This window comes from Rattus norvegicus, chromosome 2 (genome assembly GCF_021556685.1).
Source record: "Rattus norvegicus strain SHRSP/BbbUtx chromosome 2, alternate assembly SHRSP_T2T, whole genome shotgun sequence".
In the NCBI taxonomy this organism is placed as follows: Eukaryota; Metazoa; Chordata; class Mammalia; order Rodentia; family Muridae; genus Rattus; species Rattus norvegicus.
Genome location: NC_141535.1, coordinates 119,996,431 through 120,020,454, shown reverse-complemented (window position 1 = coordinate 120,020,454; position 24,024 = coordinate 119,996,431). Strand labels below are relative to the sequence as shown.

At 43.4% G+C, this 24,024-nt stretch overlaps 2 protein-coding genes across 21 annotated transcripts in view; one reads left to right on the top strand and one right to left on the bottom strand.

Moving 5' to 3' along the window:
• Positions 1-322: 322 nt before the first annotated feature.
• LOC147996219 (uncharacterized) lies at positions 323-13,594 on the bottom strand. The gene is made up of 3 exons (XM_087638557.1): positions 13,582-13,594; positions 12,710-13,547; positions 323-4,713 (listed from the first exon to the last, which is right to left on the bottom strand). Exons 1-2 carry the CDS (start codon positions 13,592-13,594, stop codon positions 12,733-12,735), a joined length of 828 nt encoding a protein of 275 aa, XP_087494683.1. The 3' UTR covers positions 323-4,713; positions 12,710-12,732.
• Positions 8,002-24,024, top strand: part of Dcun1d1 (defective in cullin neddylation 1 domain containing 1) — a 54,338-nt gene continuing 38,315 nt past the window's right edge. For 2 of the 20 annotated variants that reach the window (XM_087622116.1, XM_087622184.1), the window contains exons 1-2: positions 13,041-13,092; positions 22,445-22,573. Coding sequence is in view for 4 of the 20 variants with exons in the window: in XM_087622095.1 (XP_087478221.1) it covers positions 8,518-8,562 (45 nt within the window). In the remaining 16 variants the exon portion in view is untranslated. 20 annotated transcript variants of the gene reach the window in all.

The following is a 24,024-nucleotide window of genomic DNA, read 5'->3' as shown; positions in this document are numbered from 1 at the left end:
AGGCTGAAGACAGATGCTCCAACATTATAAAGAATAGGGGCTGTGCAGGGATCAGCTGTCTCTACAATTGTTTACGTTTTAGAAGCTATGTTTGGTACTTCCTATATACTCAGATAATATTTAAATTGTTCTTGGACTTCTGACAGGGTTGAAGACTAGTTATAGCCTCTTAAGCAAACTTTGTTTAGCATTGAAAGATATGATATAGAATTGAAAGCATGGTTTTCATATGGTGATACAGGCTAAAATCAAAACACCACCAAAGTGGTGTTGCCCAAATTCATCGCTACTTGGTGGAGCTGAGGAATGAGGCAGACTGAAGTTCCATGCAATAACAAGCTTTATTCAGGACATCAGACAATTTATACTCTGAGGGTTAAGAGGAGTCACATGGATAAAATGTAGTCACAAAAGTAAGCTACATGTGGTGGACAAGCCGCACACAGCAAACACATGTTTTCCCATAGAGGTATATGAATGACAATAGCCAGCTGTGGTGAATAATTTGAAGTAAACTCACTCCTATCCACTATGTGAAAGCATAATCCAAGAACAAGTTCACATTTTGGAAGAAACTGAGGTCATACGATCTTGTCTTGTTTTCTTGGAATTTTTTCAGAAGCACTGAGAAATCTCACAAGACCCTATTATTGGATCATGTTCTGATACCTATGGGCTCTACTGTTAAAATGTCTTCTCCTGGGGCTGGGAATTTAGCTCAGTGGTAGAGCGCTTACCTAGGAAGCGCAAGGCCCTGGGTTCGGTCCCCAGCTCCGAAAAAAAGAACCAAAAAAAAAAAAAATGTCTTCTCCTCCTGTGTATATGCCTAGGGTCTGCCCCGTGATCAACTGTCTGAGGGACAAAAGGCTAGAGTCTGGCTTACTGATGGTTCTGCATGCCATGCAGGCACCACCCAGAAGAGGAAAGCTGCAGTGTTACAAACCCTTTCTGGGATAACCTTGAAAGACACCAGTGAGGAGGGAGTCTTCACCGTGGGCAGAACTTCATGTAGAACACATGGTTTGACATTTTTCTTGGAGGAAGAAATGGCCAGATGTGCAGTTTACTGATTCATGGGCTGTAGTGAATGGACTGGCTGGCTGGCTGGCCAGAGACATGGAAAAGAGCATGACTGGAATGTTGTGAGAAAGACATGTGGAGAAGATGCAGGCAGATCTCTCTGAATGGGCAAAGGATATGAACATACTTGTGTTCTATGTAAATGCTCATCCAAAGGTGACTTCAGCTGAGTTCAGTAAATTAAGTCTATTAGGATGACCCCAATCTGTAGACTGTCAGCCTCTTTCCCTAGACATCCCTATCATTACCCAATGGGCCAATGAACAAAGTGTCCATGGTGTCAGAGATGAAGGTTATGCATGGATGTAACACATGGACTGCCATTGAGTAAGGCTGACCTGGATATAGCTTCTGCTGAGTGCCTGACCTGCCAGTTGCAGAGACCAACCCTGAGACCCAATATGGCACAATTTCCTGGTGTAACCAGCCAGTAACCTGGTGGCAGGTTGACTACATTGGACTATTTCCGTTGTTGAAATGGTCACACTTTGTCCTTACTAGAGTAGATACTCATTCTGGCTATGGATTTGCCTATTTTACATGTAATGTTTCTGCCAAAACCACCATCCATGCATTTATAGAATGCCTGATCTTGCATTATGGTATTCCACATAGTACAGCTTCTGACCAAGGAACTCACTTCAGAGAAGTGTGACAGCGGACCCACACTCATGGATTCCACTGGTCTTACCATGTTCCCCATGATTCTGAAGCAGTTGGTTTTGTACAAGAGTGGAATGGCCTTTGAAGACACAGTTTCAGTACCAATTAGGTTCCAGTAGCTGGAAAGGTTGTAGCAGGCTTCTCAACGAAAAAAGATGCTTTGGATCAACATCAAATATATGGTGGTTTCTCTTCTAGTCAAGATTCATGGGGTCTAGGAATCCAGGGGTGGAAATGAGAATCATTCCACTACCACCCCTAGAGACTCATTAGGAAAATTTTGCTTCTTGTTCCCATGACCATAAGTTGTAATGGCCTAGAAGTTTTGGTTCTAGATGGGTGAGCACTCCTGCCAGGAGCTAAAATAAACATTCCATTGAACTGGAAACTCATACTTCCCCTGACCATTTTAGGTTTCTTATGCTTTTAAGTCAACGGGCTAAGAAAGGAATATCTGTGTTAGGATGGGTGATTGATCCAGATTATGGGGGAGGGGATTGGATTTGTTCTCCTCAAAGGAAGTAAAGATCATGTCTAGAGTGTAGGAGGTTCATGAGAAAGTCTCTCTTGGTGTTCCAATATCTTGTGATTGAAGTCGATAGGAAACTACAACACTATTGAAGCTAGATGTCAAAGAATTCAGACCCTAAAGGAATGAAGGTATGGGTCGCTCCTCTGAGATCCAAGACCTGCTAACACACACACACACACACACACACACACACACACACACACACACACACACACACACACAGAGAGAGAGAGAGAGAGAGATTTGGGTTTTCCTTCCTATTTATTATGTAACAAGATACCAGTTGATATTATCAGTGGCTGCATAGTTAAGTTATAAGATACTTAAAGAATGTCCCTCAAGGGATATTCTAAAATGTATCATTCATTTCTAGGTGGGTGTGAGATACTTTGTAGTTGTTTGTGGAGGAGTTACATCATATTAAGTGTAATTATAATCTGGTTATTGTTTCCATTTGTAAATTAAGCATACATAAGGAGATGTGATTGTATGTCAAGTTGACAAGGGGTAGGCTTGTGGTGGCTAATTTTCATTCTCAACTTGACTTTATCTGGAATCAACTATAACCCAAGCAGCTGGGCAGGCTTCTGAAGAAATTTTCTTGATTGGATCATTTAAGGTGAGAAGACCCACCCTAAATCTGGGCCACAACTTCCGGTGATAGTCTACATAGAACATGGAAGGAGGAAACCTTTGTTTTTGGCCTGCTTGCCCTCACACTCACTAGGCAAGTTCTTCTTTCTTGCTGTGAACCATTCTAATGGAATGGTTCAATACCATTAGAACCAACTTAGTCAGGATTTCAGCATAGGCTGAGCTGAGACATCCAACCTCATGAACTGAACCACTAGGTTCTGGGCCTGTCAGGAGACATTCAGAATAGCTCGACCACAGTCTGTAAGTCACTCTAATAAAACTTTTTCTTAACAAGCTCACATATATGTACATATTCTTTCCATCAGTTCTATTCATCTAGAGCATATATCATGAATGGGTGTCAGATTTTATTAAATGCTATTTCTGCATAATTATAAAGTATATCTTTGATTCTCTTAAAGCCATATAAGATTTTAGTTGATTTTCATTGATAAAATCAACTTTGAATTTATGGCACTTGGTCATACTATACGTTTTGACTTAATGTGCCAAGTTTTTGTCTGTGCTGGGCATTTAGTTCAGGGCATCGATGAAGACAGTGCCTGCCACCAGTAGCTACACTCCAAGATGTTTGCTAATACTTGAAGACAGGTTCTTACTATATTGCTTGGATGTTCTGGAGCTTGTGTTCCTCCTGTCTCAGTCTTCCAAGTGCTATGATTTCAAGAATATGACATCATGCCCAGCCTTCTAATATAGTTCAAAGTATTTTTTTGTATCTATATTTAAGAGATATTAGTCTTTAGTTTTATTTCCTGATTTGTCTTTTCTTTTGTGTTCTGGAGTCAGGATATTGGCTCGTAGAATGATGGCATGTTTCTGCAGACATGTAAGTGGAATTTCCATGAATCATTTGGTGCTTGGATTGGACCTAGTATTTTAGTGTGCACTCTGTGACTAAACCATGGTCTCAGCCAACTCCCAAGGTTTTGTTAAGGAATAAGCCAGTCCTCAATCACTAGTTTGACCACTGTCTAATTGGTGGTCATCATGTGAGAACATGTCCAAAGTCTTGTACTGTATCTTGTTGCTGATCAGAACAGATGCATATTACCTAATATGCTAGAAATGGTAGCACTTGGAAGGCTGAGACAGGAGGATCAAAAGTTCTAGAACAGTCAAGCTGTATAGTAAACCCTGTCTTGAAATAGTAGCAAGCAGCTTTAAGTGTGGCTACTGGTGGCAGACATTGTTACTGAGGCCATGGACCTCGGCATCACTGACAGAAGAGGAGTGTGCTACCTACTTCTACTGTTCTGTATCACGGAGTCATCGCTGGCCGCTGCCACCCCAGCTTATCACATTCTCTTGAGACCTGGAGGAGATACGTCATAGTGATGCACACATTTATGAATGACCAAGTGGACTGCTGTTTAGTGTCTCCAGATGCCAAGGTCCAATTGGCTGTCAGAAGAATCTGTCAACTGTCAACCTAGTGTTTCAAGAGATCAAACTTAACCAACGCTACCTTCGCCATGCATCCATAGCACTTGTTATGATCACCACTGGCCTGGGTTATTGTTCCGTTTGTGAAGTGCAGTATAGTACAAATATAATGCAATCGAAAAGAACGGCTTCTTTCCAAATTAACTGATCTTGGCACATAAAACTTGTGGTTTTGTAAACAGAACAAAATCATATTGGCTTGATATTTACTGCTGTTTATTCTTCAAACCCCAGCTCGCGTCACCTCTTCTGGGATGAGCAGCACTGCCTGTCAGCTTGCACTGTCTTCTTTGCCCTTCACACAGGTTGAGGTGGGCGTTTTACAGGTGAGGACCCTGGGGCCAAAGAGGTTAGGAAGTTATCACCTCTAGATAAAATGATCAGTTTGGTTCAAGCACAGATTCGGGCAACTCAAGTTAGCCTCTCCTGTTAACAAGGTAGCCTTCTGCGTGCCGAGCTCTTCCCCAGCACTTGCAGTTTTCTCAGAGACCCCACCTCACACAGACTCCATAGAGCTCGACACAGAACTCCTGATTGAGTAGCTTGGGCAGGTCTGCCAGAACTGTGTGTTTTTATTCTAGAGTGCAGTGTGTTGAAACAGGTGACTTACTGAAAACAGCTATACTTCTAGAAACTTTGACATAGGAAGGACCAAGTATTTAGTGTAGACTTTGTTTCTAGTCAGGGGAAGGGGACCTCAGAGAAGGGAGGTGTCATTGGCCCAGTCATGTACTGATAAACAAAATGGGACATATCTCCCTTCTGTGACTAGTTCATGTAACCCTCAGGCTTAGGTCGAACTGATATACTCCAGTTTGTAAGTTGTCAAAGAAAAACCTGTAAAACAAAAACAAACAAAAAACTAAGGAAATCTCACCTTCAAGTATCAGAGGTGCCATGGAAAATTCCAACCACGGTGACTTTGTACTTACCAAAGCTGCTTATTAGTTCTTCTGCGTATTCCCACCCCCACCCCCACCTGAAATAAGCCAAAGCCTCTCTCAGGCCCCAGTCAGCCAACCTGACCCTGGCTCAGTGCTAGTAAACTAAGAGCCTGAGAGGTGAGCCACAGAATACCCAAGGCATGCGGCCCGGCTCATTCTCAGTGACAAGTGTGGGGCTGTTCTTACTCCACAGGGCCGGGTCCATGGATGAAGAATATATGTGACCTCTCTCAACCCCTCCCAATGGCTGCTTCTTCCAGCTAGGCCTGACCTGCTGGTTGTGCTGTCTTCCCCCTCACACCAGAGCTCAGCAGGCCTGCCCAGCCACAGGCCTCAGGCTTCCTTCCTCCCTAGTCGACATCCACCCCACCCATCCCATCTGTAGTCAGGATTATCAAGAAAACCAACCTCTTCTGCCACAGTGCAGCAGACAAAAGCAAAGACAACCGTCAAACATCAAATTCTCTAAAATTCAGTTTGGGTCCATCCTAGTAGGCTGTGGTCACAGCCTGTCTCACTGCTGGTCAATTAAGGCTGCCACATCCCACCCATGAGGAATCTAGCAGTCACTTCCTCCCTCAATTGAGCTAAAAGGTCCTCCTTTGTCTCTCATGCTACATTAAAAGGTTCCTAGATTTTCACGTGTTAAGTCCACTGGGCTGTGCCTTTTCTCATTGGCATTTATTTCTGTATAGATATGTCCTCAAAATGATCGTCTCCTAATGTAAGCAGACAGACGGGTGTTCTCTGTGTAGCCTTGGCTATCCTAAAACTAGCTCTGGAGAGCAGGCTGACCTCAAACCCACAGAGTTCTGCCTGCCCCCACCTCCTGAGTGCTGGGATTAGGTGTGCACTACCACCCGGCTGCTTTCAGTTATTTTTATTATTCCCGCTTGTTTAGCCTAACCAGAGTCTGGTATTTGCATTCTCTCCATTTTCTAATGTTTGCGAAGAAATTTAATTCTTGACTCTTCCCATTTGTCCTAAATAACTTCTTTGAAACTATTTCCCTTTGAAATTATTATCCAGTGTGGGTAGGAAGGTACAAGGTCAGGGCCAATTAGGGGTGAGTTCAAGGTTGGGCTTCACAACTTAAGCAGATTCTGACTCGGAAAAAAAAAAAAGTAAAAAGAGGGCTGGAATGTAGCTCAGCAGTAGACGGTTTGCTTGTCTGGCATACATAAGATCTTAGGTTCAATCCCCTAGTACCTGAAAAAAAGTTTTCAGTATGTGCTTTTCCTAAAATATGTATCTTTTTAAAAAGAAGATACATATTCAAGGCAGGTAGAATTAACTCAAATGTAAACATCTATATACAAATCCATCCTTACAGAAGATCTTAGAAAGAAATCTCCAGACCACGATGGTTAACTACATCCATGAAAACACAGCAAATAGTCATACACTAGCAAAGCAAAAGGAAGGGAACACACACACTCTTGAAAACTTAGACACACACACACACTGACATGCACATTCACACTCAAACACACAAACACACCCACTTGTGCACGCATGCACTCACACTGGAGACAGAATCTCATGTAGCCGAGGCTGCCCTGAGTATATAGCCAATGATGACAAACACGTGATACTCCTGCCCCACCTGAGTGCTGCATTAGAAGGTATGTCACCACTCCTGACTATGGTTGCTGGGGGAAGCAGCCAGAGCTTTGTGCATGGTAGGCACCTCTATCTCTGAGAGATTTACAAAGATTGCCTTTTATTTTCCTCTTGTCCAACGTTTTATTCCAACTGAACTCTCTTAGCTTCCCAAGTGCTAAATGTCTGTGCTTCCTATTGGCCAGACATAAATATTCCAGATTTACTTTGCTATTTTCTGAAGGTGAGAATATTAACTTTGGGGCTGGAAAGATGCCTCAGTGAAGAGACAGAATACTCTTCCTGAGGGCCCAGGTTCTTTCCTGCATAAACGTGGGGGCAGCTCACACCTGTCTGAGTCCATTCCCAGGAGGCTCAACACCTATTTCTAAGCTTCAAGAATCAGACATACTGTACGCAAACACCCACACATATTTAAAAAAAAATCTCAATAATACTACTAACTTCCGACTGTTGAGCTTCTAGGGGCTATTCCTGCAAACAGCACCAGGGCTGTGACCAAGTGTTCTGACTTAGGATGTGCTTTGGGCAGGAGTACTCACCCAACACAATCCTACCTGGAAAACAGAATACAAAGCATCTCCGTAACACTTTACATTAATATATATTTGGGTTAAATAATAGGTGAGACCTTTGAAAACTTTTAAATGTTACTGTGAATTTAAAAGTTTCCCATTACCCCACACTTGTAGTGTTATGTTGTGAAACAGTGGTGGCCTATGAACGTCACACACCCAGAGTGACAGGTAAAACTGATTATATTTTCCTGAATTCTTTTCTTTGTTTTGTGAGTTGAGGTCTCAATTGTGTGGCTCTAGCTGGCCTGAAACTCAAGATTCTTCTGCCTCAGCCTCCCCAAGCTGGGATTATAGGTGTGGAAACCTGGCTACTCCCCTGATTTGGGGTAGTTCACTAGCAACGAATCAAACAAACAGGATTTTTGTGGAATTTATTAGAATTAACACAATATTTTCATTTGTACTTGAGAATACCAAGTCCTAGAAGGACAGCTTTATACCTTGGGTGCTATCCATTCACTGAAGACAGGAAGCAGTAATAGTTCAATAATAGAATTCTTCCGCCATACCTGGTAGATGACAGAGGAACCACGGACCTTCAGCCTTGCTCTGTGGACTCCTTTCAGTGGTTATGGTCTCCACATTGAATTCATCCGTTGAAACTGGGAAAGAGTTGTTCAGGATGGATACCTGAGCAGACAGGGGTCTCATCTAGCAAGGACTGAGCCTACGTGGGCAGAGAGGCAGGTTCCCTCTGGGACAGTAGGACATTGTGACATCAGCAGTGATGGTCTGAGTTTCCTATGATGACCCACCCAGTTCAAGCTGTTACTTGCTCCAAGCCCAATCCTCTACCATGAGTGTGAAACAGCTAAAATCAGCAGATCCGCATGGACCTTGAGGTGACAGACTGGCTCTGGTGAATATTCCTATTTTCTATTTAGAAGGTGACCCACCAAAGTATTACGTTTTTACTATGAATGGATAATGATGCCTAGTTCCCTGAGGCTTTTCCCTTTGTCCTGATTAAGGCTTCCTCTTCGAATGGTTCCGAATGTGGAGGAAAGAGTCCCAGGCAGTCATTCCTTCAGCTTCACTGGTAATGTGTACGGGGGCAGGGGACAGCAGAGGCTTTTATTTCTAAGCCTACTCTTACAATTTTGGTTTGAATTGGGGCCTGTGGCCACCACGGATTCCACGTGGGCCATAAGGTCTAATCCTCCAACAGGCTTCTCCCTTAAACATGTATCTTTTGGAGGCTGAGAGTCCAGTACAGAGGCACAGGTGTGCTCATCATGTGCGAGGCCCAGAGTTAATTCCAGCACACGCATGCACAAACATGTCACAATTCTGCATCAGACAGCTCTACATGTTACTTTATTCAAGCTAAAATATGGTGCAACAGTCACAGCCAGCGCACACTTATGGATAAGCTTGGGCACAACGAGCCATTTTGTAACACAGGACTGAACTGCCCCCACCGAAGTTATGAGGGAGAAGCTGGTGATTCCGTGGCTCAGGCTCATGCCTCAGAACTGCAGTTGGGTATAACAGCTGGCCATTTTAGATAAACGACTACCAGAAAGTCCAGCAATCTGTCTTTTCAGATTTCTTCTCTTTCTGCTAAACGCAGATGCTAGGACTATAGACTTTGGTTTTACACATTTCGATGAACAAAGTTGCATTGATTTTTATCAGTGAATATTCGCCTTACCATGAAAAATTTAAGCTTCGCAGCAACGTTTTCCAAGTCGGTCAACCTTGGAACGTCACCTACCTACAAACACTATGTCCTTATAGTTTTGGGTGTAAAAAGAATGTGTGTATGCATGTGTGCAGCACTCAGTTTCAGCCACATGTTTTTATCTTTTTTTTCTAAACCAAAATTACTGCTATAAAAGTAGTTATTTATAATTATGTATGTGAGGGGCTGGAGAGAGCACTCAGTAGGTGAGAGAGCCTGATGCTTAAACACAGGCACCTGAGTTCAGATCCCAGACCCACATACAAGTTAGGCATGCCAGTCTGTAACCCCTATATGGGGTGAGACAGAGGTAAGGGGACCACTGGAGGCTGCTGGCAGCTTCCCTATCCAGGTTCAGTAGGAGACCCTGCTGCAGAAGAGTGAGGCCTGGAGTGATAGAATACTATATCTGATCTCCTCACTGGCCTCCCATGTGTGCAAAGGTACGTGCACCCCTGTTCACAGCACACGAGTGCACACACACAAACACGCATTTCCATATTTGAAAAACCCTAAAATACTTGAAACAACATGTTAATGAGCACCTTTCTGTTAATTGAATATTGTACCTTAGGCTTTATCTTCAGGAACCTTCCGTTTAAAAAAAGGTAACCAGGACAATTTCCACGAACAATTTCCATCTCATACAGTAACAATGGTTAATGCTCCTATTACGTCAGGTTCTGTGGCCTGGAAATGTGGGACGGGCACAATTGCTTTGGATTTGTCATATGACCATGTATACAATATGCATCTCCCAAGGAGCATGACTCTCCCGCCACAATAATAAATAGTATGGACACTGTCATTATTATAACTTTTTTGAGCTTTCTCACTGTGTGATTCTGGCTGATCTGCAACCTGCCATGTAGATCAGGCTGGCCTACACTTGCATCAGCCTAGCAAGTACTAAATTAAAAGCATGTGCTGCCACACTGGGTCCAATTGTTACTGTGTTCTGTAACATTCCACTACTGAGCTGTATACCCACAGTTCTTTGCAGTCTTTTGACCGACAAGACCAACAGAGAGCCATCAGATTATTTTCTTTTAATTTATACAACTGCTACTGTGGTGTATGTGAGAGAGATGGAGAGGGAGATTGGGAGGGAGAGAGGGAGAGGGAGGGAGGGGGAGAGAGAAGGGGGAAAAGGGGAGAAAGGGAGGAAGAAGGAAGAGAGAGAGAGGGAGGAAGAGAGGGAGAGGGAAAGGGGAGAAGGAGAGAGGGAGAGGGGGAGAGAAGGAGAGAGGGAGGGATAGGGATACAGGTCGGCTTCTTAGCCAATACTGAAAACTCAAAGATAAGTTGGCTTAGTGGATAAAATACTTGCCACATAAATGTGAAGATTTGAGTTTAAATTTCTGGAAAGTATGTAAAAGTATAGTTCAGTGCCTGTGGTCTCAGTACTACAGGGAGATGGAAGGTAGACACTGAAGAATCCCCAGAAGTTCAAGGGTCAGCCAGTCTGGCATATCAGGTGGAAAAACAATAGGGAGCCTGCTTTAAACGAAGCAGACACATGAGCTGACACCTGAGGTTGTCCTCTGACCTCCATACAAATGGCATGGCATCAGTGACCTCATATAAAAACAAAGCAAACAAACTTACCTCAAAGATGGGTGTGATCAGGTCTTTGCCCTGGCCTTGGAGGAAATGATTATCAGATGATGTCCTAAATCTAATCTAGGGGTTATAAAATTGCAAAGGAGATGCCCCAATTGAAGAAATCAAGAGTAAGAAATAAACTATAGTAGCTAAGAGAACACATTATGAGCAGATTGAGTCTAGTTCCCAGCTGTATTACTTGCTGCGCAACCTTAGGCATATTTCTTACCCACTCTGTATTTCAGTGCTCCCTACAAAATGGGTGTAGCTCCAACTTGAAGTCTGCATGAGTGCTATGGGCTTAGATAGTACAATATATGGGGAATCCTCACTCTGGTGACCTAGAGTGCCAGGGACAAAATAAGACCAAGCCAGGAAATAGGAAGTATAATATGCTTAGCACTGAAACAGGAGCTGTGTTTGTTCCGAGGTCATGACAAAGGGAGTAGGAAGATGAGGAGAGACGGCTGCCGATGACTCCAGAGGGACTCATGTTAGGAAAGTTCTCGGAGACCTCAAGGAAGAGACTCCAGTCTGCATCGCAGACAGACAACTCTGGTGCAGAAGGAAAAATACAGAGAAGATGGGATGGGGGACACACTTGCCTGTAACCCCAGGCAGCTCAGGCAGGACCAGCAGTTAGCCTGGGCTACATAATGAAACCCCATCTCAAAGGCGATGGAGAAAAGAGGGTCCTGATGAGAGACGAACCACCGTTAAGGGACAGAGGTAGAATGCATGTTTGCTCAGGCGATGAAATCAGCCAGCTTAGACTAAGGGAGATGAGCCAGATACTCTGTGGGTGCTTCTAATATTTAGCATGTGTGATGAAAAAGCAGGGTTAAGGGTTTTTGGGTATAAGATTTTGGCTTTGTAGAGTTTTGGGGGTCTGTGGAATGAGCAGAATTTGTGCTCAAGACACGTCACTGAACTTTAGTTAAGATTTTGGACTCACTGGAATACTGGCATAGTCTAGGAAAAAGAATACATGAAGAGATTCAAGATGGTTCTGGAAAGCCCACCACTGAAAAGCCAGGGTTTAACTAGCAAAGAAGAATGGTATGAGGAGGGGAGACTAGAAATAATTCAAGTCATGAAACTTTATGGAAATTCTAGGAGGACATGCTCAAATGCAGGAGAGAAAGAGGTCAAGTGGAACTAAGAATCACCCCTTGGAGTTGGCACATAGGAAAAAGCTTTAAGAAAACCTACGAGCTATTGTTGCAGTAAAGTCTAACGGAATGTAGCAAGAGACTGAGTCCTCTTCGTTAATATTTTAGGTTGGTAGGTTGAGTTCCTAGAGAATATCCACAAGTGTGATCCTGTTTCACCCTTGCTACATGTTATTTTCTTAGGGCTTAGCAAGAGGCTAGCAACATCAAAACACACACACACACACACACACACACACACACACACACACACACACACACACACTGATGGTGTAAAGAATGAATGGGTGACGACAGGACTGCAGTGCCAAAGATCTGCCGCTGCAGGACTCGGGAGCTCCCACCACGTGGCTAGTTCTAAGCAGTAACAGGAAACCTAGAGGAGTGAAGACACAGTTGTTTTAACAGAAACTTGGAACTTCTAGGGCGGAACTGGTGCTGTTTGCCGGTGGTGAAGGGAGACCCAGGTTTGGTAATGAAGATGAGGATGGTACTTGTTGAGTGACACATACAAACCTGGGCAATCTTGGACAGCTTTTCCTAAGTACCATACCTTTGTTTTATTTCCTTCCTCTGCAGGGAGTACCGTATTTCCTTCTCCTTGCAGCACACATGCATCCTCTTGACTGCAGCTCAGCAGCCAGGCTAGGTCAAGTTTGGCCCGACCACCAGGCATGACAGTGACTCTAGGCGCAATAGTCTCCCAGATTCTTCCAAAAACTTACCCGGGAACTCTGACGTGGAGCTATTAGGAGCGCACGGAGGACGGGACGCGGCCGTGACGAGGGCGCCCGGAGTAGGGGCGCAGGCAGGGCCCCGGCGCTTCGTCCTCACTGTGCCCGCGGCCGCCAGCCGCGCAGGTCTCAGCGCGTGTCCGCAGCCCGGGCGGCCGGGTCGCCCGGCCGCTCGCGCCACGGATGCCGGCAGGCCAGGCCGCCCACCCCGGGGCCCGCGCCCTCCGCCTCCTGCAGCCCGGCCGCTCCGCGGGCCGCTGCACTGCGCATGAGCGGGAGCCCGGCGAGCCCGTGAGAGGCGCCGCCGCCGCCGCCGCCGTCCATTCGCTGCGGAGCCGGAGGAGGAGGGGAGAGGTCCGGAGGACACCAACATGGTGAGGCACCGCGGCGCCGTGCCGCCCGGCCCGGGCCCCCGACCCCGCCGCGCTCCGCTGCCGCTGCTCAGCCGGCGCCCAGCTCTGCCCGTCCCTTCCCGGTGCCGCCGCTACGCGAGGGCCGGGCAGCGGAGCGCGGCGGGGCCTAGTCGCCGGAGCGGGGCCGGGCGCCGGGCGCGGAGGCGTTGGGGGACGGCCCGCGCCCCATTGTGCGGCCGGGCGGCGCCTGGGCAGCGGGCCTGGCGCTGCCTGGTCCCGGCCGGGCCCCTGGGTGCTGGCGGCCCTGGCGAGCCGGCGTCGGCCTTGCGGGTCCCCGCTGGCGCCAGGCGCCCAGGAGTTGGGGCGGCTTGGCTGAGGCTCGGTCCCCGCGAGGGGACTGGGAGGCTCCGGGCTGCGGACGGAAGTGCAGCCGGGGGACCCGAGACCTGCTGCCTTCCGAGCGCCTGCTCTATTTGCTTGGGGTGGGAGGAGTAATTGCTTTATTATAGCAGTTAGGGACCATTTGTGATTCTTAAAAAAACAGTTTGTCAAGTTGCTCCTCTCCTGGTTTTTGTTTGGGTGAGAAAAAGTCACGGATGCTGGAAGACGCCGTGGTGAGCTGAGTCCTTTGTCATTAAGTACCTGGCCGCTGCTGGTCACTGCTTTTCAGTTTGGAAGTATACAGTCACACCTTGTTGGAGTTCCCGGCAGGCTGCTGGGAGAAGAGTAAAAGTGATAAGTTTTTCGCTCCTGAGAGCTGAAAGGCCTCTTTGGGGAGGATGTAAGCCTCAGTCTTCAGTCGTGGGGGGTTGTTTTTGCTCAGTGACACTTATATGGCCCCAGCTGCCTTGGTATCATGTGTGTCTTATGTGGTTTGGTCCCACATATTCAAGATTTCTCTTCTGTGCTAAGTTCGTAAAACTTTATATTTGTAAGAAAGTTCAGGTTAGTGTTTAGATTGAGAGTACAGTAAAAGTTCAGAGACCCAGCAGAGTGTGCAGTTTCTCCTTTAATTATTTGAACAGGCCTTGGGTATGACTCCTGAACCCCCAAGAGTTTCACTCTCTTACTGAGGTGCTTTTAGCCGGCTGCAGTAATGTAGCGCGCTTCTCTGGTGGACATTCATCATGTGCATGTAAGCAGTTTCCCACAGCCCACATCAGACACCTGCCTGCCCTTGAATTCAGTGCCTGCCGGTGCTCATTAGAAATATAGGATTCACGCCGTTTCCCGAGAGCTCACTTTGGGTTAGGACTTGTAGCCTTCTGTTCCTTTGGTTAATATTAAATTAGCTCATTTTGGAGCTTAGCCATCCGTCATGCAATCGTACTGGTTGTGGTTAACTAGTTAAGATGCCCTTAACTTAAAGTACTTTCTATGCCATTACCCATTTTATGTCACACGTACTGTCTTGGTATGATCTTGTTCGTTTAGAAAGTCAGTATGGGCAAATAAGATTCTTACAGTAAAAGTATTTCATTATAAGTGTATAGTTGTTTTCCTAAACGCTATCAAACAGTTTCAGACTTGTTAGGAGTTTTGTTTTTGGTATGTGCACCACAACTAATTTCTACAACACGAATTTTTGTCAGTTTTAGTAAAGACATAATAATAGAATATCTCACATATCTTTCTTTATAAGGGGGGAAAAGTTACCTACCTCTTACAGTCACACAGAGACCAAAAATAGCCTAGGGCTGGGATCAAACCTAGACAGGGTTTCATGCGTGATTGGCAAGTGTATTTTAAGAAGTATTCAAAACATCTGAGTTTTTTCCTTATTTATTAGATGACAGGACTGGGTTTGTTAACTTTTAAAGTATTACCAAGTTTAATAAATTTATGGTTCTAATGACTTTTTAAATGTGAAAGATCTATGTAGATGATGTAATCTATTAGATTTTTTATAAATTACAGAAACCTTTAGACCTATAGTGTCTTAGATCACTTGACAATATTCCCTTCCCTTTTACAGAAGTAGAAATTGAGGCCCCACAAGGTTTTGAAGTTCAAGTTTGTAAGATGGTTACAAAAATGTAACTATTTTCTCCCAGTCTGTCACTTCCTGGTATTTGTGGTATATATAAATAAGTCTTTTAAGAATCACATGAACTTCAGAAAAATGTTTGAAAATTACATTTGAGATTAAACTATAATAATTAGGAAAATAACTATTACAATAACTGTTAAGTAGCAAAATTAAAATTAGGGGGTTGTTAATTGCTACTTTAATGAATTTAAAATGTATAGACTTTGAAATGTATAATTATATTTTCTGCAAATAGCAGACCCTAAAATGCAGTGTGTAAATCTGTTCTGGGTTGTTCTTTAGAATTTGTTGCACATCTTCCATATATCCACAAGTAAAGTAAAAGAAAGTCTGATTGGTTTTGAAACTCATTAGGTAACTGCTTTGTACCTCACACTGTGAGATCTATCTGTATATATCAGACAGAAACCTGGAAAAAGTCAGATCGAAATCTAGGGAAAGTCAAAAAACAAACATTGTATATATTTCTTTCCCTACAGTTTAGAAGGTGTTACATATTATGGGGGAAAGACAGTAAGTATCAAGGGGAGGGGATGATTACAGGAGTACTAGGGCCTGGTGGAAGTGTGGATACAAAATAACAAAATAGTGTCCACACCACTGGAGAGATAAAACTTGAGCAAACTGGAGGTTGAGAGAGTAAGCCTTGCAGAAACAGGGTGGGAAGAGAGTTGCATCCAGAGAGCAGTGTGTGTCGTGAGTTGAAGAGATCACTAGAGCAAAGTGGGGAAGTAATAGGTTGTGCTTTGCCTGGTGAACATTGGAAAGATACCAGAGATTTTCTTCCAAGAGAGACAGGAAGCACTGCTAAATTCTGAATGGTGTGGCAGTTTTTCTTTTGTCTCAGGTATCCTGTTACAATATGACAGTCATTTTAAGACAGTCCTTTACATACAAGACTCTCATTAATTTTTTTTAAATGTGGGTTATGTGTACAGAGTTTTGAATTCTGTATCACTATATAATGTTTAATACAACATTTTTCTCTAGCTGTTCTAGGGGTAATTAAAAAATCATTTTCTTAAATTGTTGGATGTTTTGGTAATTTGGTAAATCAATGACTGTGTGCAGAAAACTTGGCTTTTAAGGAGAGGAGAAATTGAGACTTTGAGAACATAGTGCATGCAGTCTGACAGCTGATAACTATGTATTCCTACTCCCACTTGTAGAGTAGGCAGCATCACCAGCTCCTGTCAGCATAGCTGGTGAATGTCTTCATGGTTCTTAGTGCTGTGAATAAGGACAAGAACTGGTATGGGAAGACAGATTATAAACAGGGTCCTAATCCATACTCAATTCCTCCTCTAGTTCTCACCTTTCCAACCCTTGCTTTAAAAAAAAAAATAGCAAGCAATATTTCACTACTGATATGGAATCTCTGGCTAGTCTGACTCTAGGTTGTTACATCGAATGCAACCAAGTTACTTCTATTTTAAATCAAATGATCTGATATAAACATTAAATATGTAATTGAAAAGTAAAACTCTTGGTATATGGTGAGAACATTGTAAATTGAGTGTGGTTTTTTTTTTTTTTTTAAGTTGTAAAACGAGCAGAACTCACTTGAGTATAGTGCTTTTTTTTTAAGATTTATTTATTATATATAAGTACATTGTAGCTGTCTTCAGACACACCAGAAGAGGGCATCGGATCCCATTACAGATGATCATGAGCCACCATGTGGTTGCTGGGAATTGAACTCAGGACCTCTGGAAGAGCAGTCAGTGCTCTTAACCACTGAGCCATTCCTCCAGCCCAAGTATAGTGCTTTTTTTATTTGGGTCTTTTAGGTTGGGGCATATATAAAGAAAAGTCAAGGGAAGCTGTTTCACACACAGCTTTTGAGGTGCTAAGGCTTGTGCGTGGTAAACAAGTAAGTAGTCTACCATTGCCTACATCCCCAGCCCAAGAAAAGTCACTTTTTAAAGTACAAGATGTGCAGTTCTGGGCATGATGGTGCATGCTTGCAATGGCAGCATGCTGGGAGGTGAAACAGGAGGATCACAAGTGGGAGCTCAAGGCCAGCCTGAACAACATAATGAATTCAGAGACAGCCAAGGCTGTTTAGTAAGACCCTACCTCAAAGCAAACAAACAAACAGCACATCAACACATAAATGGCACTCACTGTGTGGTGTTTGGGCCATGTTGGTGTTGGTCATGACAGTTGATGAAGAGAAACAGTTCCACGTGGGATTCAGTTGCTGTGTGGACAGAAACAAGCCCCTGAGAGCTAAGTGATTGCTTTGACCCAGTGCTTTAGGTTTGCAACCCTCAGCCAAGAGAAAGCACCCCACAGCAATCTTCAATATTCCTGTGAAATGTTTAAAATTGTGGATCTGCATTGTAAAAATTTAAGAGATTAACTTTTGAATAGTAATTTTCTAAAAAAAAAAAAAAAAGTCTTGAATTAAACTTTTGAGTCCCTCACCATTGAGCTCAGTGATCAGTTGATGAAGTTTATATAGCTTACCTCCTTGTTAGGTTGCTATATTTTAATTTTAATAACCACTTATGGGGCTAAGTGTTGGTAGAGTGCTTTATAAAGCCCTGGGTTTCATTCCCATGACCCTATAACCTGGCTATGGTGTTATATGCCTGTGATCCCAGCATTCTAGATGCCTAGACAAGAGGGTCAGACGTTCAATCATCCTTAGCTATGTATGTGACACATGAGCAGTCCCTAGCTTACATTTAGAGTATTTATTACATTATAAGAATATTGGTTAAGATTTAGTAGATAAGGAATCTTAAAATTAGATTCTACTTTTTAAGGATCTTTATGAAACAATATTGTATTGACTGTTGAATGCTAGCCATTGTAATTATCTGAAAATTTAAAAATACTCAGTTCTTTGGGTTCTTTTTTTTCCTGCCCCCCCTTTTTTTTTGGTAGAAAAATATTTATGGAAAGAGATAAACATTTTTATTTATTTCTGAGATGAGATTGCCAAGGCTAATTTCCAACTCTTGGGTTCAAATGATCTTTCTATATCAGTTTCCCAAGTATTCTGAGCAAAATTCATCATTATACCCAGCTTAGAGAGGAAAGTTAGCCATTATGGCTGCTTGATAGATGGTTAGGCAGTAAATTAGGGAAGCTCAGTTGGAAAGTTACTGGCAAAAGTAAAGTTGAAGGAACTAGTTTCTGCCCTCTTACCATATATAACTAGAAGTTAGTAAAAATAACTTAGTCAAACATGTTTTCTTAGGAAATCAAGATACTCATTTTCAACAACAGCCATCTTTTGAGTAATCTTAACAATTTTGAGGGGTAATAGAAGATTATTTAAATGTTAAAATGCTGTGAGGGTCAGGTGTGATTGAGCACGCTTCTGACAGTGGGGATGATAACACGGGGTTGTGTGGACTCAAGACTACTCAAGGCTGCATGGAGAGGTCTCGGCCAACCTTGGCTACAGTGTAAGCATGATCCTGTCTCAAAACACATGGGGAACACTGTTTGCAACCATTCTGAATCACATAAATGAACTTTCTGATTTTATCATTGTACATAATAACTACACAGAGTACTCCACATTCCATCCAGTAGCAGGATACTGCATACCTCTTAGATATTTAAACTGTTACTCATGGTGCAGGAAACTAAAAAATGAATGTTAACCTACACAGGCCTAGTAGTAAGTAACTATTCTATACTGCAGATTATAATGTAAAAGAATAATCTGCATTCAGGTTCATTTAGCTTAGTGTTGGAAATTGTACTCACTTCCCTAAGTTTCCTTGCCATAACCTGTGTGTTTATATTTTGTGTCAAGTCTTTTCATTGGAAAAGAAAATGCTGACTTCTAGTAGCTGTAGGTCTTTTTGCCTTTTTATTCAAAGCTATAGATTGTCATCTGTTTAAAAATAGACTGTCATGGAGCCATAAGTGTACTTTCAGCTTGTTTTATTATTTGTCTTAAAAATAACCCTACCCACTTACCAGCAGAGCCCTAAATAGATGTTGTATGTTCCTGTATTAGCCTGGGGACTAATGTGGGAGCCAAGGTTTAGGGAGCCTGTAGTTAGAGTGGAGATAGTTACATGTGAGAAGGGGACTGTTAGTTCTGTCAGTGTGGATGAAGAGAGTGCCGCTCTCCACCCCTGCACTTTCTGCTGAGTCAGCATTTGCACTGGTGTCACCTGTGTTCACATGAAGCTAGGCACCATACTTTCACTACCAGTTCTGTACTTTTTGGTGAGTGTAGATGCTACTCTTAGATGTGATCTCCTTTTCCTTAAGATGGGTTCAGTGAGACCACTCTTCAGTCATTACATGTAAATCAAGATGACCCATTGTCTCTAAACCCAGCCTGGGCAGCTAAGACAGGACTGTCTCTCAGGTCTCAAGCTAGCCTGTGGCCACAGAGGGAGATTCTAGACTTCCTCAGTGTCCCGGCCCCAGAGAAGAGAATGGCGAAGAAGAGTAACTGGCTGGCAGTCTGAAGCAGTATTGAGTCAAACACAAGCTGCTAGGGTTTTGGGTATGGTCATTATTTTTCATTTACCATTTAAATACTTTTTGTTTGCCTACCCACTGTTATTCTTGCTTAATTTATGGACTAATAAGAATCATTACTATGTACAAGTTAAGGTTAAAGGTAAATTAATTCAAGGTAAATGCCTAGAACTGTAGTACTTTGTTTACTGAAGCAGAGATTCTCTAAATCATACTGCAGTCGGGAGGTATGGGGTGGGATGGAAACCTTACTGTAACTGGGCTTCAGAGTAGACTAGGTTTCAGTAAACCATGTTTTAGTGTGCCTCAGCAGTGAAAGGAAAGTTGCACTGTTTACTCTTCCCTTAGCCTGACTTCCCTTTGTGCCCAGGTGAAAGTCTTCTCCTGGAGAAGGTCATCCCATGTAATTGATGTTTCCTGCACTTTTGGCCTGTGACCTATGGGAGGGCCATTTGTAGTTCAGTGCTTTGGGTATGAGTAACACTGGGCTGTGTTTACAGCAGGCTTGGTCTTATGTAAGAAAAAGTAGCTGGCTAGACCAAAGCTAGCATGTACAAATCTTACAGCAACCCAAAAGTGTTAAACACATGCTAGTCACATAGGAATAGCCACACAGGACTTTTCAAAAATGTATTGTGTTTGTTTGTTTGTTTGTTTGTTTATGGGCGCACATGGAAGTCAGGACAGCTTGTGGGAGATTGAACTCTGTCATCAAGCTTGGTGGCAGTGCCTTTACAGGCAGAGCCATCTCACTGGCACCAGGACACACAGAGCCTTTTACGATAGTGACGCATGCTCAAAAAGATTGTTTTGTTTTTATTTTGAGTCAGTCTCACTAAGTAACCATGTTAGCCTGGGACTTGCTATGTAGACTAGGCTGACCTTGAACTCGCATAGATCTGCCTTCTGTGTGACACTACACTTGGGCTCAGTAAGGGATTCTGATATTTTTGAAACACTGACTCTTGTGAACTAGATATCTACCAACTAGAATTGCATTTCAGAAATTAATTCCAGTCCACAATCATCTGTGACTCCAGTTCCAGGGTTTTTGATGGCCTCATCCAACCTCTGCAGGCACTTGCTGTGCGTGCATGCCTGAAGGCAAAACCCATACTCACTTTTACAAACAAAATCACTTCTTTGAAGCATGGACCTGAGTATCTTAATGGAGTTGAGATGGAGGTTAAACTTAGGGACAAAAAAATGAACATTTTGGAGGGAAATAAATGAATGAATCTTTCTTCTTTTACAAATACCATGTCCTCATTGAAGTCACTTCGATTGTGTTCATTGAATTTGAGGTGTAAGTTGGCCAGGAAGCCATTTTCCATGTCCAGAGTTTTCTTGGGGAAACATAACAGGAACACTTTCTCGACTTTGCTCTTACTATTACCTTTTCCTACGGTGTTCCTGGGCTTCCGTTAATCTAGTCACTGTGTTAAGTGAGTTCAGGGTAAAATAACCTTGAAAATGTGCTTGGCTAGATGCAAAATACTGTATTTGATTTTTTTTTTCAGTTAAACCACTCATTTTGGTGCCTGAGATTAGATTTGTAGTGTGTACTCTATTGCTAAGCCACACCCTTTTCCAGGAAAATAATTTTTCTTAATATGATTCTTAAATTTATTGAGTTAAAACAGGAGGGACAGGAACACACACAAGTTTAAGCACAAAGTGTGTACTCACACTCTAGGCATTTTTTTTATTTTGTAAAGCAAACAGGTGAGTTTTACTGTTCAGATTATGGAAATTTTTTAGTTTTTTTCTTCCCCACACCTTTCATTCCTTCTCCATTGGTCTAGAATAAAAGCAAGACCCTTAACACAGCTTGAGCACTACATGTCCCTGTATGCACACTACTACTGACTTTTCTTGAAAAACTTTGTAATATTTAAGTGGCCCTAACACTCGAGGATTGAAGTGTGCTGCTTAGTCATATTTACCAGCTACCCTTTTAAATACATAGCAAAGTAAATCTCATCTCACCATTGACTGCCAAATCATTGAGGCTGTCTCATGGAAGAGACACTGTCTCCACAGGGTTTCTAATAGCAATAGAAAAAAAACTACTTCCTGTGTGGTGGCACATGCCTTTAATCCCAGCACTCAGGAGGCAGGGGATCTCTGTGAGTTTGAGGCCAGCCTGGTCTATACAGCGAGTTCCAGGACAGCCAGAAATAGAGAAACCTGCCTTGAAAAAACAAATTTAAAAAAAAAGAAAAATCAATTTCTCTTCCTCTTCAGTTTTTCCCCCCAAACTCTTGTCTTCTGCCTCCCAGGAATTCTCTGTTTAATCTAGTAACCCCTTTGCTCTTCCTTAGGTTGGCAAGCTTTTGATATCATTCTCTCTTGCCCAATACCCCCTGTGCAACCTGGGAAAAGGAGCCGGGAATGTTAGTTCTAAATGTTTGCTCTGAGCAGGGCAGGTGTAATTTAGCTAGGAGAGACAGTGGAGGAAGTACATCCTCCTGGAGGGAGGTGATGGCTAAAACTTGCTCTGGTGCTGAGCTGGAAGGGGTGCTGTTAGCTGGTTACAGGAAGTAGGGCTGCTTATCACACAGTGCAGGGCAGCCAGACATGGGACATCTGACCCACCAACTTGCTCCCCTATCAGCTGGGTGCCAGGTGCTGCTCATTTGTTTTTAAAAGGTTGCACATGGGTAACCAGCTCCTTTTTAAGAATTTTTTTTTTATTTCCCCACAGATGAAAAGTTTATACTTGAACTAGACAAAATTGTTTATTTAAAACTAAGATGTATGGCATGAAATGAAATAGTTTGTGTAATGTTGATACTTAGTTGGACAAGGCAGTTTTTTATCTTTTCCCTCATCATTTTCTAATATCTAGCTTTCTGTCAGGAAGCCACCAATGCAGTGAGCAGTTCTTGGCTTGCAGAAGTCATCTACGTTGTTCTTTTTGACTTAAGTTCCCGTCTTCGGCAAGGAGCAGCACACTGGGCACAGTACTGACTGGGGCTGAAGTCCCAGGTAGGCCAGGTCGTCCGCTGCCTCCCACTTTAGGGATGTAGGGAAGCTGCTTAAGACTCTGTCGGGTCAGTTCAGAAGGCCTTTCCAGCCCACTCTATGGTACAGTGACCCAGCGACACTCAGCCACTTTAACAGGGTGTAAATGTGTCAGATACCCAAGCAGAACATATGCTGTGTTTCAGAAACATTTCCAAGGTTAGATAAAAATGGACTTCTTGTTTACTTTCAGTTAATTAACTTTCAGGAATTTAAATTATTTCCTTTTCGGTTTAGTTCATTGAGATCGTCATTGAATAATGCATTGAAAGGATACTAATAATAATACTAATAATCCTTATTATTATCCTAGATGGCTGCAGCAGTGCTTCTCAGCCTTCCCGGTGCTGGCCCTTTAATGTAGTTCCTCATGTTGTGGACCCCCAGCCATAAAGAGATTTCTGTTGCTACTTCCTAACTGTAATTCTGTTCCTGTCATGAGTTGAGATGTAAATATTTCTGGAGCTCGGTTGCCCAAGTAGTTGTGACCCATGGGCTGAGAATCGTGACTCTAATAGCTGCAGAGGTGTGGAGAGCTGGTAGGACTGTCAGTCAGTACAGGAAGCTACTCTACGATACAGTTTCTATTTCAGTGAAGGACAGACGACACTCATGGGCATAGACGTATTTCATGTTGTGAGAGAGTTTGCTTCATACTTGAGTGTGCAGCCTTCTTTCCCTCTGTGACAGAAGCACAGCTTCTTCATCTTCGAGAGTCTCTCGGAGATCCTCAGAATGTCTGTCAGGCAGGAAGGGTCCTAGGACAATCACTAGGATCTGAATTTCTCAGGCTACTTTTGTTCTCTCATTTCTTCTATGAAAGCTGGCTGATTTTTACAAAGTACTTAGCCTTCTGGGTCTGTTCTCTCCTATGTTGAGTCATGAAGTTGAAGTTTGTGATCTGTCACTGTGGGTCAGGTCAGAACCTCAGGGGATGTTAGCAGTGCTGCTTAAACTGCAGAACACTGGGGCTTTAATGTGCTTGCTCCTCCATTTACAGTGCACTATTAGAAGAGCCCAAGTATTTTGCTGAGAAAACAGAATTGGGACTTGACAGGAGGAAGAGTGCAGTGGCCCTTGCTCAGGAGACTGGCTTGGACGGGGAGGGAGGGCACGGGCCTTGAGAGCAGGGAGAGTGGAGAGCCTGCTAGCTCTGTCTTATTTTGCTTTGGGTTTCAATCAGAGAGGTGGATCCTTGTCAGTGTAGGGCAAGTGAAAAAAGAAAACACGAGGCCTCTTGGGCACAAGTGAAGTAAGAGAGATGGTTCCTTCTAGGAAAATAGAAGTGAAAGAGAGTTGTAGTAAGAGAGAAGTGCCTCAGGGACCAGTGAGGTGGCTCAGCTGGTAAAGACAGGCACCTGCCACCAAGTCTGATGGCCTGAGTTCTGTCCCATGTTAGAAGGGAAAAACTGACT